Genomic DNA, 18,769 nt, shown 5'->3' with positions numbered 1-18,769 from the left:
ATGCAAGCTCTTTGTAACTCAATCTTTAAACTTGGAACAAAAACAACTGATTTTGTCACTTGCAGAGATTCATCACCAATTCACAAGGACATCTGATAGATGATCCATAGATTTACCCAGCTGTCAAAATCGAATGCCTTTCATGTCAAATTTCTTCTTTTTTATTTTCCCTTTTTTTTCTCCATGTCACATGTACTTGTAATCTTGCTCAGAATAGAGTTTACTGAGGACACTTCAGACACCCCTTGGCTAAATGTTACAAACAGGGTAATGCTCTTTAAATCTGTCATTACAGACAGCATGTCCATATAAGTAAATACATTTTGTACACGTATAGCTTATGCAAATATAGACTGTAATTCTCGAACCTTTTCGCATGTTTGCAAGATGTTTCTTTAAGCCTATTGAGGGCATAATTCTTTGTAAACTGAAAAAATTATACATTTTTGTGAAGCCTTTAAATTGGCCAAACCATCCTAAGCAGTTCTGTCTCCAAAACTAAATTTATAATGAGAATAAACCGCATTGAAATTTGCTCTTTCATCTGTGAAAGGGCTGAGAGAGTCATATTAACCCCCTCATCAGTTGTCACATACACGCTGCTTACATTACACTGTATCCATCAGTGCAACAATGCAAGACCTGTCATATACATGTATCATAGATATCACACCACCGTCAACTCCACACATTTAACACACCTCAAAAATCAATAGAGATCATGGAATCTTAGTCCTATATTTCAGTCTGTATGTTTCTGGTCCAAGAACTGGGGGTTGAGCTCCACATAGCTGTAGAATGTTGGGTATCATCTCAGTGAATCTTGCAGAATATGCTGAAGAAAGCCCTATACATGTACAATTTCAGCATGTGAAAGGGCAACTTTCAGTGCAAATTATGCACATGTGTAATTTGATTTTTGAGGACAAAACAACACTGGTTGACTTGGCCAGTTTCTGGGCTTTACAAAAAGTATAATTTTTGCAGTCTACAAAGAAAAATGCCTTCAGAATATGCTTGTAAAAACACGCAGAAGTTGTGACAGCAAGTATGACACATCAATATTCACGCTGTTGTTCAGTTTAAATTATTATTCATTATTAATGTATTACATATACAATGTACACAAAGATACCAACCGATTAACATAAATCCATACATCCACAACATTTTGTCATCCCCATGACAACCCAGTATACGGGCACCAGGAACCCGGGTTCTCTCCTGGTACAAAAACCAGACAACAAAAGACAGTCTCTGTGGCTAAAATCATGTACTGAATGCATCCTCTGAATTAATCCTGATCTACCTTAGGCTAATGTCAATGACAATAGTGTACCAATATACACGTAAAGCTACATGTACGTGTGAGCTCAAGGTAGACAACTCCATGTACAACTACTGTCACCTGATCATGTATTTCAGGCCAATTCCACTACAGCAATTTCTTTGAAAATAACACTTACAGGTGAGAAACATCTCCAGAATGTCCTGCAGGTATTAAAGTACAGGTTATAAATATCTTCACCGAAGTCAAGCCTGGCAGACCCAGAAACAAACAGGGTCTATGAGAGATTTTGTACATGTATAGCTTCTTGGAAGTTCCGCATAGGGGGCGCTCGCGCATATACCGAAAGTTGAGGGTAGAATCCTGGCGATACGCGGCCTTCGCACATGAGTGTTGGGCAAATGAAGCGTTTTTCAACCCCACCTTCCAGTGTATGTGTGAGCGCCCCGACTCTGAAGTCTCGAGAACTTGTATCTCTCATAGGCTCTTTACTAGCTGTGTATGAGAGCGTGTAATGTATCAGTACAAACATCCACATTACACATAAACATGTGCAGGCACACATAAATGCAGTCTTTTACAGGTGACGCAATCCATGACAACATGTTACATACATACATTCACAAGTCTGCAGGTGTAAAAGCACAAGGTGTGAAGCTGTGCTACATAATAACTTGCAAACAGCACTGTAAAATAGACTGCTCTTAAGTGCATGTCTAGGGTTCCTAGCTCCTAGGTGACCATTGATATACTTAAGCACATACATGTCAATGCTAATATTACACGTACAATGTAAGTAGACCAATGTACATGTAGTTTACAGGTCGGTGAGATCCACATGTGTACCAAAATGCCCAGTAAATATAGAGCAAATTGTTACATGTACATCTACATGTATGTATCAAACTGCACAAAGCGATACTCTGTAGTGACATGCCTCGTCTATATACACGTCCATGGATAAACACATGTACACTGTACACATGTATCTTCATAATGTACCAAAATACAGAATGTTTATATTAGTTCAATATGTATCAATATACACAAAATTGTTAACAATGTACAACCATGTACACTTGGTAGGTGTATGTCATTATACGTGTACGTGCACGTGTACATATACATGTACGTGAACCAACCTGCCCATGTGCTCATACTGTAATGTGCGAATCCATGAACCTTTTCAACCACCTCTGCAAACCAATATTTTGAAACATTCTAAGAGAACTATGAGGTGTAGAGGAATAATTTGTGCAGTTTTGTGAAGCTGGCATCTTTAATGACACAAACAAATAGTATTCAATCACATTTTCATAATAATTACATGCACAACTTTCACTGAAAAAAAGTGCATTAGTGTTTGAAAAGGTTGAAGATCTACAGCTCATTGAATCATTTGAAATCCCACTAATGAATACAGCTAGGGAAATCATCCTCATACAGTGTACACTAAGCACACATGCACATACAGCTGTATGTGTACAGACGAATCTCTGCTGACATGAGCAGTGATAAATCCTAGAAAATATTGCGATCCTCAGGGCAAAGACAACAGCTTTCATACCATCAACCCATAAGCTCTGAGAGCTGCTCTTCATAATGGACACTGACAATCAATTCCGTTAGATTTACAGCAGTAAAGGTAAAACATAGAACCATACACATGTACACTGTATATATATATATATATATATATATATATATATATATATATATATATATATGCGTTTCAGATGTGTATCACAAAATTATACTTACGTGTAAAAATGAATCATGCTGTTGAAGGAGCACAGATTAACAACCTTGTACATAAACACAGTGTAAGCCTCAATATAGTAAATCCAAGGGGTAGAGCCTGATCAATCCTGTACAGTAAGCTGATGTGAGGCAGCCTTGTCCAGTTACATGTCAGACTCCAAATTGTCAGAGATACAGGCAGCTAAGGGTGACTGGTCCATGTGGCCGAGCAGAGCACAGCAGAGCCAAGCTGAGCAGAGAGATCTGGTGAGGTGTGTATATAAAGCTGTATGACACTGGACACAGAGCCATGATCACCAGCAGTAGATTACACCAGGGCCTGTACTCCAGGCTTAATCCCTATAGCCAAGAGAGACAGAGAGAGAGAGAGGGGGCTGTAGAGGGACTAGGGAGCTGGAGATAGGGCACTACTTGTGGGAGGGGTCATGGTCAATTCCACCGCCCACACTAAACTGTACACCTACTGTGAAGAGAGGGGAAGGACAGAAGGACAGCTCCCAGATACAAATCCAGGCTTGGGAGTCTCCAATAGCACATCCACTAGCACCTACATCCAGCACAATGACTGAGCCAGAAAGGTTAATGTACTCTACATGTAGCAACACTGGACTCTTCCTAGGCTGTGAATTGAAAGCCTAGTCCTAACCTGGGAAAACTCTGGTTTATGTGTTTACAGGAAGGCCTGCACAGTTGACAGCCCCTATATACTTGTATGCACTCAAGCTTTCCCCAGCTCCCTGGTTAACATGTACATGTAGTTCACACAAACGGTCAAACTTCACAGCTCTAGATCCTGCAATAAGGCCAGACCAGTAGTCAAACTTAACAGCTCTAGCTCCTATAGTCAAACTTCACAGCTCTAGATCCTGTAATAAGGCCAGACCAGTAGTCAAACTTCACAGCTCTAGCTCCTGTAGTCAAACTTCACAGCTCTAGATCCTGTGTAAAAAGGTCAGACCTGTAGTCAAACTTAACAGCTCCCTGACCAGGCCACTGTGCCCCCTCCCGCATGAGTATTCAGACCATAGAAAGCTTACCCCTGATGTCATTTGGTGACAATTTTAATAATATCCTTTTTCATTATACCTTAGAATTTGTCACAAGGCACACTGCAGCTGGTGCAAATGTTTTGTAATGTACCTACATGTAAATCAAGATGTGGAGAAAAAATGTCATGCAAATCTACTAGTGAGACAGTGAGACAGTGAGAGAATACCACTTACTTGTACATGTATCTGTACATGCATGTGGAACAATGTAGAAGTGAGAACAGGTCATGTACATGTACTAAGTGAGACAATTCTGCATTGACAAATGGCCAAGTGCATGTTCCAGTGAGACAATGATGCATTCATATATGACCTTCCGCATGTACTAATGAGACAACGTAGCAAGGATAAATGACCTTGTGTATGTACTAGTGAGACCATGTAGCATTTATAAATGATCATTTGCATGTACCGGTGAGACAGTGTAGCATTGATAAATGACCTTGTGCATGTACTACTGATACAATGTAGCATTGATAAATTATCATTTGCATGTGCTAGTCAGACAATGCAGCAATGCTAAATGACCATGTGCATGTACCAGTGATACAATGTAGCATTGATAAATGACCAAGTGCATGTACCACTGAGACAATGTAGCATTGACAAATGACCTTATACATGTACTAGTAAAACAATGTAGCACTGATAAATGATGTTGTGCATGTACTAGTAAGGATAGTAGGACTGACAATGTAAATGTACTAGTGAGACAATGTAGCACTGATAACTGACCATGTACTAGTGAGACAATGTAGCATTGATAAATGATCTTGTGCATGTACTAGTGAGACAATGTATCATTGATAAATGACCATGTACTAGTGAGACATTGCAGTGCTAAAAAATTGGTCGTGTCCATGTGCTAGTGAGAAAAATTGGCACTAAAAATGTAACACAGTATGTGATTGTGACACAATAATCATGTAGCCCTGAGAAATGACCATGTACACACGCATGATGGTAAGCTTACTGCCCACAGCCTGAAGTCCAAGGCCCAGTGACTCCTTCACCTCTCAATCCCCTAACAAATCTCTCTGACGCTCAGACCAGTGGTTAATCAATGCTTCACCAGGTACGGTCAGCCAGCCCTTCTCCTAGCTCAGACTAACCAGTAGTCAAGCTTGATTACACCACAGAGACTAAGCCTGTATGTACAGTTCCAGACACCTACAGTATCAACTGGAGGCGCCTGTTACTCACAAATATGTGTGTGTGTACATGCACACTGCTTGGCCTCACAACAACAGCCAATGTCTGGATGGGCATCATGGGCATAACAATGGGCATATTTCAGTTCAAAGCTTATCCTTATCCTTCGTGCACAATGTGCAGTATTTGACAGTGAAGTCATTTCAATATTCACTGCATTAACACCTTGTTTAATGCCTTACATGTATTTAATAGTGTCTCACGTAAACTATGATGCTGGTTTTATATGTGGAGAAAACCATGGGCCTTTGTGAAGTTAGTGACAAACTTTCCCATGTGTAGACAGTGGTGTACAGCTATGCACACTATACATGTATACTGGAGGAAGAGAAGTTCTCCAACAGATACTATATACATGTACATGTATGTAATCAGCACCCATTTTCTGTCACCAATATCTCAATAACAGTGACAGCGTGGAAATCCACAATCCCTGCCCGAGGCCAGGGTTGAACCTGCACCTCTCCAGTTCTTGTCATTTAACGATAAATGTGTTACTGCTCAGCCATGGCCCATTCCCTGCATGTATATAAGGCAAATACATGTACATGTTGTATGTCAAAATAACATCATGAGGATTTAATTGGTATTCTTTGTGAACAAAAATATCCATTCATGTCATTTTCTAATGATATTATATCCAGCGACAATTACAGCATACCTAACGTATCACTACTTAGCCTAAAAACTGGCGACACAAAAATAAAACAGCGTGAGAAAACTATTCCTTCCTTTAGATACCCCAAAGCCTGATTCAATTACACTGGTTCACAGTCAGGTTGCTTGTATTTTTAGGCTGGAGACACAGATCAAGTCCCTGTCTGTCTGCTCATTCAAGCGTGTCCATTTGGAGAGCTTAGTAACACATACCCATGCCTCACTTGTCCCATACACAAAATAACTGACACCACAAAGCCTGGGTTAACAAAGCCACGGGAATTAAAATATTCTGCACAAGGAAACCTTAAAAAAAAAAGAAGAAAAAAATCTAGGTAAATTAAGGAATTCCTTGATAATGCCCACTCATTAAGTGCGTAATTCCTGAAGGTATATCATTCATCAGATAACATAATCAGTCGATATATCACACATGCATGTGTGCACTTATCAGCTCCTGTATTACACAAAGGTCATGCATCACGTGCATGTACCAGAGCTACTGAGGTCACAAGATTTGCTACTGTTATGGCTTTGTACACTTCGAAGGTCTCAAATTTCCAAGGCTTTTTTCAAGGCTTTTCAATATTATACAATTTTTCGAGCGAGCGAGCAAGCGCTCAGGGTTTAATATAGCGCTTAGGAATTTTTCAGTCATATGACGAAGAACGAGTCCTTAAAGTGCACGTTATGTGTGTCTTTGTTCCAGGATGGATTTCCAGCACTCTTTTATTCAGTGCTGCTTCACTGAGATGACTTACCAAAGGCAAGTAAGCCACCCACCCAAGCCATTGTACTGGCACGGGTCAACTAACTGTTGCACTTCCCCCTTAATGCTGAACAATAAGCAAGGAACTTCCTCTTTTAAGGTCATAGGTGTGACCAGTCATAGGAAACAGTCATGCAATGACGAAGAGTCATTATGTGTGTGTGTGTGTGTGTATATATACATGTATATATATATATATATATATATATATAAATATATATGTGGTGTCTTCTTGTGGCAGGGCGAGTTCACACTGCCAAAGCAGATGTCACTGAAGTATCATGTCAAAGACATCAGATATGACACCCCACCCAGTCACACTGTACTGACACCAGACCAATCGTTCCAGTTTCCTTGCTCTAATCTCTCAGCGCTAAGTATCAACTGAGGCAACTTCAAGTACCATTTTTGAAGTCTTTGCACTGATCTGACCTGGGTTTGATTGCACCGTCTCCCAACTTCTAGGCGGATGCTTTAACCATTAGTCTCATTTGGCTTCATAATCCAAGGCCTGTCAGCTAGGGTGAGACTGGATGCTATAGCCACGTGACCAGCAATGGACAAATGGACAAAGTCAAGGCTATACACATATCAGCAGGTCAGGGCTACCGTTACATCTATGAACAATTGTTTGTTGGTTAATATCAGAAAACCAACTTTACCAGAAATGTGAAATGTTTACAGCTTGAAGCTAAACAAAAATGTGATTTACTTATTTTAGAAAATGACAACTATGTAGTAAACACATGAGCTTAGTCACACACTGTGGTTTACAGTTATTCCCATAGCCACAAACATGTCAAACAAACAACAGCGATGTTTGACAGTTACATGATTACCTGAGGTTGGCTATGTTATAACAAATTATTACGGTATATGTTACAACAAACTATCGACCTCAGGAAGCTAGATTACATGTGTACAGCCATGTGATAAAATATTTTACAACGCTTTGTTTTGTTTTATTCAAACAAGTTCATGTCACATCTAGGCCTACATTCTTGCGAGTGCAGGTACATATACTTATTTATTGAAGTTGATCACACTTCATCTTGTACTTTACTGTACTCTCCAATTATATTAACTGATGCAATTTAAAAAAAAAAAAAAAAAAAACAGTAGAATTTTGTTTACTGTTAAACTTCAGAATATTTCAGTCTCCTTGACTTCAGATTTGTTTATGATTTGTCTCTTTCAACGTAAACAGCAGTCTGTACATAGTGCAAACTTCCATGCCATTTTCAGTTTCTCAACGCTTACAAAATACAAATCAAATAAATATCTGACTGGTGCCATAATGCTGATCGTCGTCGTATGAAAGATATAGTACTGAGTACAGTGTAAAACACCCATCAAATAAATAAATAAATAAATAAATATTTGACTGGTCATTATTGCCATACTCAAAAAGTTCTCGCCTATATGACTGCAATGAGGATTGTGGGTGGAGGGGTAAACCACCAGCCTTCTGCCAAGAATCTGAAAACTACCTAACTTCAGGCTGCAGCCAACCCAACGAGAGCTGAATTTGATCCTAAACCAATTGGCTGCAGCGAAAACTAAAACGCCTTGATTGAATGAGCCAGATAGGAACTGCCTCCACAGGGTTTGAGTCACAAACCAGACATAAAGAGGTCAGGGAGAAAGCTTTGTAATTGTGCTATGACACTCAGCCCTACCTGCTAACATTAACAATATCTCAGTTTTTACCAGTCTTCTTCCCAGGGTGTGTGAACGGGTACATTGTATGGCCAATTAGGCCTGTTCACAGTCAGGTAAAAAGACTGAGCCCTCATGTGTGAGAGTTGTACAATAGGGCCATTCCTTGATTCAGCAAAACTGACCTGGAGTACACTTAAATGTAAATACTTTGTATGTGCCCATGTATTACTCATACTATTCTTCAGACGTACATGTGTGTATATAAGACAGCCTCCATATTATATGATAGCGGAAAGATCATAGGTATTTGTGCCGAATGAAACCTTTCCTACCGAATTCTACATTAGATCAGTTTCAAGTTCTTAGTTCATTCACAAACAAATAACACGTACATGGATTATAAAGTAATTAAACATACACATGCCTCATAAAACCAAGAGATCTTGTACCAGTGCAATATCCTAGGAGGCAATAAAAAAAGAATTAAGTGCCTTTTCCAAAGTACATGTAAGTACATGTGCACCACATGCACATATATTTCAAAGTAATAAGCGTGCAATAATACTGAAACTTTACAACTTTATCACAGTGACATAATAACATAAGAGAAACTTTCTATTTCCCGTGTCAGAGATTTCTGCTATGCAAATCGGGGATTAACTAAATGTTAGGAGAAACTTTCTATTTCCCATGTCAGAGATTTCTGCTATGCAAATCGGGGATTAACTAAATGTTAGGAGAAACTTTCTATTTCCCATGTCAGAGATTTCTGCTATGCAAATCGGGGATTAACAAAAAGTCAGGAGAAACTTTCTATTTCCCATGTCAGATTTCTGCTATGCAAATCGGGGATTAACTAAAGGCAGTTAAGCATGTTAAGGACGCAAACGTTCTTATATTTCTTAGAATATGATTGTCAGAAAATTCCAGAGTCATGTTTGGGTATCAATAAAATCATTGGATCCTTAGTTAAAATTTAATACTTCAATAATAAACCCCTGTAAATACCTCAAGCAGCACATGTAGCATTATTTGCTGGCTTCCTCTCCGGCCGTATGTGGGAAGGTCTGCCAGCAACCCGCGGATGGTCGTGGGTTTTCCCTGGGCTCTGCCTGGTTTCCTCCCACCATAATGCTGGTCGCCGTCGTATAAGTGAAATATTCTTGAGTACGGCATAAAACACCAATCAAATAAATAAATAAATGTAGCATTATTCACAGTACAAATGCCTTTGAACATACAGTGTTCATCGTGAACATTACTGTATCTGGCAGTGAGAACAGCATGACCATAAAACGCTCTTCACAGGTCCACAAATGAATAGAACCCCTCATAAAATTCCAGCAAAATTTTTATGACCTACTTACAACCTGAGGTCGGATCTACCCGCTGACAAATCCACAAGCACATAAAACAGGAAATTTGTGGTGGGAAAACATATGTATCAGTATGTACACATTAGAGAAATAGCTTTGGACAACAAATAAACCCACATGTAGGTCTGAGTTAACCAAGGCACAAATGAACAGATGTGCACCCACAGCTTCAGCACTTAAAGTACACATACATTACATTGCTAGAATGGACACATATTGTATGGCCCCTTTAAATCATTTCAGTTCCAATCTCTGAAGTTTATCAGCGATCAATGACAAGGCTTGTAACAAGGAAGTTCCATTTCAACAATAAATGCCCGGCACAACAATTTTACAAAATTTATTAACAGACTAACAGGCTACTCCATACATCCACAAATGTGTATCTGAATGAAAATTTACATAATTTCAGTAACAGCACATTTTGGCAGGATGGGAGCTTTAGCAGGGTATGTATGCAGCTCAATTCATACTTCAAGACCATCTGAAAAAAAAAAATGTACTCGTAAAAACACAGGTATCTGACCTTGTTAAATAATCAACTCGGCACCAGGCTAAGTGTTATACGAACAGCTGATGATGCTGGCTGGAAACTTTGTCACTTACAGGTCTCTTGTCCAACTCAATCTCTCTCTCTCTCTCTCTCTATATATATATATATATTTATATGCATTATACTTTCAGAAATGTACCTTTGCACCCTGCCCTCTTGAGGTCTGCATTATATCCCAAGCACATTTTTATTCTTGTCACCAAATAGGTGCAAACTGCTATGTTAACATCATAATGTAACACATGTTAAATTAAAAGACTCACAGTACACAAATGTATACATATACTAAAAGATTTTAAATAAAGTATATCCATTCCCATTAAAATACTGACAATTTAAATATGGGGAACAGATTAAAGAATGTAATACAGCAGTAATAAAGTCCAGCTAGGAAAGTTGCTGAAATATCTATTAGAATATGAGTAAGAACTTACCCCATCATGTCTACTGGGGAATACATGATGTACACAATGGACAACTCATTACACACTGCCAGATTGTGCATATATCCAATGTATGCAGCTCACAATCACCCTGTCACATAGACTAGTGACCTGATAGCTGTCGTACATCTAGCTGTAAATCTCCAGATGAAACTGGTCTTAGTTTAACAAGGGAGGTAACTGTGGCAGGATCACAGTTCACCTATCCCTAACTGGCTGAGCCAAATGTGATCAGTTACTAAATATAGCTTCCGTTGCTGATAATGGATGATGATAACAGCATAATGTGCTCTGACAAAATGCTAGTGAATCTAAGTACATATCACATGATAAATCTAACAAAGGAATGCAAATAATGAAAAGTTAATGTAAAGTGTCATTTGCAATCATCTCAATGTTATTTTTCAATGACTCTAACCTGCATTTCCTTCTAAATCAAATAGGTTCTACCAGTATCTAAATGTGCGAGACATCCACGACCATATCTAGAGGCATTTTAGCTCCTGAAAACATTTGGGCCCACAAACAGTTGGGCACCTAAACCGATTAAGCTGTATTAATATTAACAAGTAGATTAAACAAAAAATATGATGGTTTAAAAATATAAAGTTCTTATGTAAATTTCTTTCATTCACAGACTCAAAAGCTCTCAGAGAGTATCACTTTGAATTGCATTTTATACAATTTCTTTACACACCTTTAAAAGTTTGAAATCAGAACCTTGAACCTGTTTTTAGGTAAGGCCCTGAAACTCCCCCCACCAACACTGCCTCTGTTTTCCATGCTTTTGATTTCTCCAGCATAGACATATATAAGGGTCAAAGTTTTCTTCAGTCTGGTGCAACTTGAACTCACTTCATTTTATGTTCACTGAAGACTTTGAACATGTACATACTGTTTGTAACATTGAGAAACTTTTAAATTTCATATAAAACCAGCAGTTCATCAATGCCATAATACTTGAATGATCATGGTTTAACAGCACATCAGCAATATTTCAGTTCGATATCATGACATCATATTCATTTATTTATTTGATTCGTGTTTTATGCCGTACTGAAGAATATTTCACTTATACAACGTCGACCAGCATTATGGTGGGAGGAAACCGGGCAGAGCCTGGGTGTTCAGAAATGGGTGTTCAGATGCAAGCAAGGGTCGCTCCCTGACATCACCCAAGCACTAAACTGTCCCCACACTCACCCAGTTACTGCGCACGACCAGACCTGCATTTAGTGTTGCCTGATCATTTTTCGGATTGACCATTGGTCTTGTTATTTCTTTGATAACTGTGGAAAATTAAAGCCTTCGAACTCTCCGTTGTAGATCATGACGTCACTCATGACGTGCTCATGAATATGAATGAGCTGATCTATTTGATGTTTGATGATAAATGATTTCATGTATTTTGCTGTGAAAAAAAATGCTTCCTTGAAGAAATCTGTAGACTCGGATTAGCATGTTTACAAAGTTGGAATGACGTAAGTAGTCTTATATTGTATTCTTCTATATTATGGAAGAGAAAACAGTACATGTTTGTAATTTTGCTTACCGAACGCTACCGATGTCGTTTGTTTTAATGTGTTTGAATTAAGATTGTGTCTGTTAAGAAACAATATCCGTAGTAGTTGTTAACTTCATTACTTTCCGACCACTGGGGGAGACCCATGACCACTTGCAGGTTGATGGTAAACCTGCCCATGTACGACCAGAGAGAAAGCCAGCATGACCTGGGCTTTAACTCGCAGCAACCACGTTGGTGAATGGCTCCTGGGGCACTAGCTCACTAACCACCTCATTCACGGAGGCCCCTCATACTAGAATAAGTTTATATTATAGATCCATAGTACAAATTCTCAGCCTGGATTTGAGTAGAATGGCTATGGTATGGTGAATGGTTTGACCTACACTCACATAACTTGACCTCACATTACAACGAAAAGCTCCAGCGAGACATAAAAACAATCTAACACTTCTGTTATACTGAAGAGGTTTGAAGTGTTCACTTCTTGTATTTCCCCTATTAAAGTTCAGCTTTTCTGAAGTGATACACTTTGCTTGATTCTGACTAATTCACCCAGAGGTATACGACAAAATAAAGACTATTTGGTTAAGTTTGATTAATTTCTTAACAGAAATACCTAAATGTAAAATTTAATGGCCTTTATGTGGCTCTTAAAAGTTCATTTGTACACGCCAAACTTTAGCTGAAATACACTAGGCCATATACACTCTCTACACAACACTCTATGTATCCCCACTTACAAAGACTCATCAACAGAGGTATACACATGTAGTTTGATTTAACTTTTGACTGTTTCAATATACTTTGTACAGTGCAACAGATCATTTTTTTCTCAGATGGATTACAGTACTCCCAACTTTGAAAAAGAGGCAGCACTGTACTTCCGCTGTTTCAAGTAGGCCTTACCTGATATTGCCAAACTCATTTTTTCAAACACTCAACACTTCACTATTTTGGGTCATGAGTAATTGACACGTGTACCTGTCAAGTGTGAAGGTGATGGAGTGAAGGGGGCTGGAGAAAAGGCATACGTGTGCATATATGTATACATGTACAAAGGCTGACATGTACACAGACAATTCTTTTCTTTGTTGTTATCCAGGGCTATACACTTAGGCCTACATGTAAAATGCCCTCAATGTATGACTAGTCATAACATTCTAGAATAAAGAAATTATTTCAGCTCCTCTGCAAGAGGAATGAAGTTGAATGAAGTTAATACATTTATTTATTTCGCATCAACCTGTTTGGGGGTTTATTTCAACAGCTCACCCACTGCACTGACAATTTATACGGTACTTTTCATTCGTTGTGCTATTATAGCAGGTGTTGCTAATATTGTTTTTTTCTATGGTAACCTGCCTGATGTGACGGGTATATTTTTTTTTACCTGTCTACAACATTTTTTGGTCTGTACAAACTTGTTAACAACTGCTATCTTTGGGATAAAACAGCTGTTGATATACACTAAATCTATCAGAAGGCAAGAATTTATTATTTTGTGCTTTAATTAATGGCAGTATATAGTATAAATCGGAAATCTTTTCGTGCATATGTTGCTAGCTGTTCTCATGATATTTTTTTATTCCATTGCATTAGCTTCTCTCTCTTTACGAAAACATGCATGTGAGCACATGTATATGTCAGAAACTGGACCCTCTATGATACTTTAACATTGAAGACTTTACTGACGATCCCTGGGGAATTGAAATCAGACATTAGGGAGCGATATGACGGTAATTTTGTGCAGTATTGTTATCAAAAAGACCATTTTAAACCCTTTGCTACATCTTATTCAAGGCAAATACTCGAGTATGTCACGAAGACAAATATCAGGGTAGGCATTCTCTACAGCTGTGGGTGGTGGCAAAGGATCTTTTCTTGTCGCCAAAAGTGTCTGAAAACTAACACAGGATGGAGAACGTCGACACATGGTTCGCTGTGGAGATTTACTTTCATTTTGCCAAAGCTGTCTGCTTTCAATCTCGCATGTACGCTAGCTTTCGGTAATTCAGGAGTACAAACGAATCTTCAGGCGTATACAGTACGTTCTGTTTTAATTTTAGAAGCATATGATCTAATTGTTTATGCGTAATTAGGCCTCTGCTCGCCTCATCTGTAACACTGGTGTACATAAAATATACAAACATATATATCCTGCGGGGTGCCAAATAAAAAAGTTTAAAAAAGTTTTTAAAACTGTTGATTCATTAACAAGGAAAAAAAAAAACATGTTGCATGTTGAGTATGTGTCCTAATAAATTATACACGTAGCACGTGCTGTACATAAAAGTCCCATCATGTTGATGAACACATTATTAGTGCTAAAAATGCAATTCTAGAGGCAAAAAAGGTAACAAAATATTACTTCTGTTGCCAAAACTCAGATTTGTACAATAGGCTATCATGATCCGATGTTGTAAACAAACCTCAGATCACCTTTCTATGATCTATACATGTATATGTAGAGCTGAGAATCATTCAAAATAAGTAACTTGTGTGGTCATCAACAAAGTTTTAGGCCAAATTAAGTAGAGTACGTAATAGAGTAACCTATTTCAAGGTTAATTTTCAGCACTGAGATATATACTAATGTATCATTATTTAGACCTACATTGATACAGTGTACTCTTCACCACTTCATCGCAATACCTTGCCTAACTTCATAACTCTGAGCTGACACCCAATGTATTATTATTTAGACCTATGTTGATACAGTGTGCTTTTCACCACTTCATCATAATACCTTGCCTAACTTCATAACTCTGAGCTGACACCCAATGTACTATTATTTGAAATTAAACTGAGATATGTGCCTGTCTAACTTCGTACCTATGAGCTGAAAATCAATGCCCCCATTCTTAAAGACTTACATGTACATGTCTCTCCTTCCACCTTTGGCTTGCTGTCCTTACACTGGGAGCCTGCCTTGACCAGTTCTGTTGGTGATGGACAGAGAATCTATCACCCTGGGGTTCAGGGTTTCGCTTTACTGGAGTCTGATACTCTATCCAAAAACTTCTTAGGCTTAACGAGCGCCTTTGGGAATCCATCCTTAATTAACCCCTCAGCTGGACAGGTTGCACAAATCACTTTAAAGAAAAGGGTTGCTGAATGTCTGTAACTAGGCCTCTCTTGCCTTTTTTTACAACTGTCCAAAGTCAAACAGCAAACCCAACCCTGTCTGATAGGGAGTCTGAGGGTAGAACCCTATGCTGTGTCAAGCAGGGTAACTATTCCACCCCTGACCCACAGACGGGAGTCACACAGGGGTCAGTCCACATCTTCATTGTATTTCCTGGAAATTCCTGCCCCCAGTAATCCTCCGGTCAGATCTTGGAGTAAGGTATTCCAGTCTTCTGCCCTAAACTTTTACCAGATGTGGTAATTTCAGATCCAGGCCATTCACATGTCAGCTGGCCCATGCCATCAGTCTACAGGGGATATAGGTTTTCTACTGCTCTTTTTTTTTTTTTTTTTTCATAGTTTGGACTATTGACCATAGTCCAAACTGCACTTTGGGTAAATATAGGTGTAGGTGTACATGTCCATATGATGTCTATAACAACAAACAAGTCCAGAGATGAATAGCTATACCCTATGTTATATGTATGTGTGGAATGAAGCCACCCTAACTCCAAGCACCTATTTCCACAATAAGAGTTTGGTCTTTCCAATTTTCTCAACATTAACACAACATTCACGTTTTCCTTAGAGCTGGCTACGTTTGCGTACAATAACTTTTTCACAACCACCACCTGAATGAATGTATCAGTATTAGATTGTCTAAACCGCATGAATCTGGATGTCTGCTGTCAACAAGGACTTCAGTCTGAAATCAGTTTTATTCTGGCTTTATTCACTTAAAATGCCCGAATGGATCCCAAAATACAATCCATCCAAACGCCTTCAAGCATGAAGATCGCACAGAATTGTGTACTCAGTTAAAAAGCAATCAGTTCATGAAGACCGAGGGAAGAACACATAAAACATGAATGCACATGCCTTTTTGTTCCTTGGTTCACGTATGCAAAACTTGATTCTAGTTATTACAAGTGAAAACCTCTACCCCTGTCTACCTTACCTGTACACAATGCTAGCTTTGGCCTGGGTGGTACCACAAGACCCACCCCATACCTTACATTCCTCACGAGACAAGAAATTCTAGGCGAATTCACACACCTCCTTCTATCATCCCACACAGAGATCTGTCATACACGAAAAGGGAACATTTTGAAAGCTCTGAATATACTAGGTCATGCATTTTAGAAGCCCAGGTAAACCATTCCAGGTCACATATGTGCAAGCATCCTTACCACTTCCTTAGACACACTAATATCAATTCGCACACCAATTCAGTGTACAGTCTGAACACAACACAGGCTAATTAAGAGCCTGTAGGCCCGACATCCGAGACCATATACCGTGTACAAGTGTGTCACATTCTCTGCAATGATTCACAGAGCACAAAGTCCTCATTCCGGAAATAAAGGAAATACAAGAGAGCCGAAGTAAAACCTGAATCCTGAAATCAGACACCTTGTACTCTGAACTTTGTTATAACTCTGCAGACTGCACTATAATACATAGCCTTATTCTGGACTCCGCCCTGCATACTCACGTGGGCACTTCCTGAAGCCACCAAACGTACCTTAAGCCAAAGTTCTGTTGTTGTTGCAGTTCCTCATTCGTATATATCATTACGAAATCATAAGACTTAGACATAATATCTTTAATTATTAATACTGTATGCAGTTTTGCAGAGCGTTACAAACCCTTGGTCCCTCTTGCTGTGCGACTGTGATAAACGGTAAACTTTTGCATTTGAGATGTATAAAATACTTGAAATGTGAAGTTTTTAATTTATTCCGACTCTTTTTTTGATTTACTTATTAATGAATATGTTTATCACATTGGAGGATATTACACAAAGATTTTGAGAAAGCTTGTTTTCACCTTTGTTCTAAGTTACCTTTTCAATATCATTAATTTCTAGCTTTCTAGAACAAAAGGTTTGTCTTCCGAGCAGTGGTTCAGGAAAGGAAAGAAATACATTTAACTTAACATCAAAAACTGCCCATCAAGTGTTATACAGTTTTGATCATAATCGAGGGGCAAGAAAACACCAGCTCACTGCAACAACCAAGCATCACGTTTTCATACAAAAGACCTTGATTAAATAACGTGTAAAACAAATCTATGTGATGCTGCCTTCAAACATGAGGAGAATGAAACTCACAACATTACTGACTTCTGCCTGTAGATTAGCTATCATTCCATGTGCTAAACCAAGGGCATAAATGGATGAGAAATACCAAGTACTTTACACATGGAAATGTGGATTTACATCATCAGCCAGATGTTAAACTACTGTCTATAAATTCAGCATGTGTGTAATCCGTAACCTGTTCTATCAGAATCACACTCCAGAAAGTACTCTGTGAATCTTCAACCTTTTTAACCAATAGCTAAAGCACTATTTTCAGTGGAATTTACGCATACAATTATCATGAAAATGATTCGTTTGTGTCACTTAAAATGCAAGTTTCATAAAACTGTGCAAATTATTTCTCTACACCACATAGTTATCTCAGAATGTTTCAAAATATGGGCTGCAAGATGCAATTGAAAAGGCTGAAGAATTAGGGTATATTGATAGAAATTGCCGCTACGTGTAATATTGTATAACTGTAATAATGTATTTGCGACAAGAATTTGTGTTCCTGAGAACAGGTGAATGCATTTCTACCAATCTATCATGGAATCTGCTCCAATGAGCATTCAATCATTCATGCACTGTATGCTTTCAGAGATACTCCTGTCATAACAGAATAATACAGGTGGTATATATGTCTAGCAATGACAAATTCATATAAAATACACCAAGTCACCTAAAATTTTGTCAACAACAGTGAATTATTATAGGCATATAAATGTCACAAAATATTACTTTTGATGCTAAAAGTTACAATTTTCCAGTAGATTTGCATAACATGTTCCAAGCAAACTTCAAAACAACTTTCTAAAATCAACAGAAATTTCAGAATCAGGAAAAAATGGCAATTTAGTCACAGTTCATATTCATGGTCATTTAGGGTAGATCTGCAAAACTTAACTTCACACAATGGCCAATGTTAAGATACATGTGCCTGTTGATTATTGTTTACTGTGTACTGTTAAAATCTCAAAGTTACTTCTTACAATTCAATCTGGTAGAATATGTTTTTTCTTTTAACTATTTGCATTACGAACTTGCATTGGCTTGTAAAGCGAAAAAACCCTAAACTTGTCAGCTGTCACCTGCAAGCTTTCTCGAGACATGAATCTGTGACAATAGTGGCTGCATTGTCTACACACGCATTCCATACTGTACTTCCCTGTACATCACACACACACATACACACATGACAACTCTCTTGACCAGCTCTCCTGATACATGAGTTGTCATTTGTTCCATTTCTGTATTTTGTTACA

General features: G+C 38.4%; 1 protein-coding gene across 7 annotated transcripts in view; it reads right to left on the bottom strand.

Annotated features, from left to right (window-relative positions):
• The window catches only part of LOC135477414 (uncharacterized), a 95,386-nt gene that overhangs the window by 70,778 nt on the left and 5,839 nt on the right, over nt 1–18,769 (bottom strand). For 3 of the 7 annotated variants that reach the window (XM_064757498.1, XM_064757499.1, XM_064757505.1), the window contains exon 1: nt 15,169–15,484. The exons of 1 other annotated variant lie outside the window; for it this stretch is intronic. In XM_064757498.1, the coding sequence (XP_064613568.1) occupies nt 15,169–15,348 (180 nt within the window). In that variant the 5' untranslated portion in view covers nt 15,349–15,484. Of the gene's footprint in view, nt 1–3,049; nt 3,112–10,761; nt 10,878–15,168; nt 15,485–18,769 lie in introns of those variants that run through there. 3 more of the 7 variants (XM_064757500.1, XM_064757503.1, XM_064757504.1) reach the window with 3 other exon arrangements.

This window comes from Liolophura sinensis, chromosome 11, assembly GCF_032854445.1.
Source record: "Liolophura sinensis isolate JHLJ2023 chromosome 11, CUHK_Ljap_v2, whole genome shotgun sequence".
In the NCBI taxonomy this organism is placed as follows: Eukaryota; Metazoa; Mollusca; class Polyplacophora; order Chitonida; family Chitonidae; genus Liolophura; species Liolophura sinensis.
This window is presented reverse-complemented; position numbering and strand designations above follow the sequence as displayed.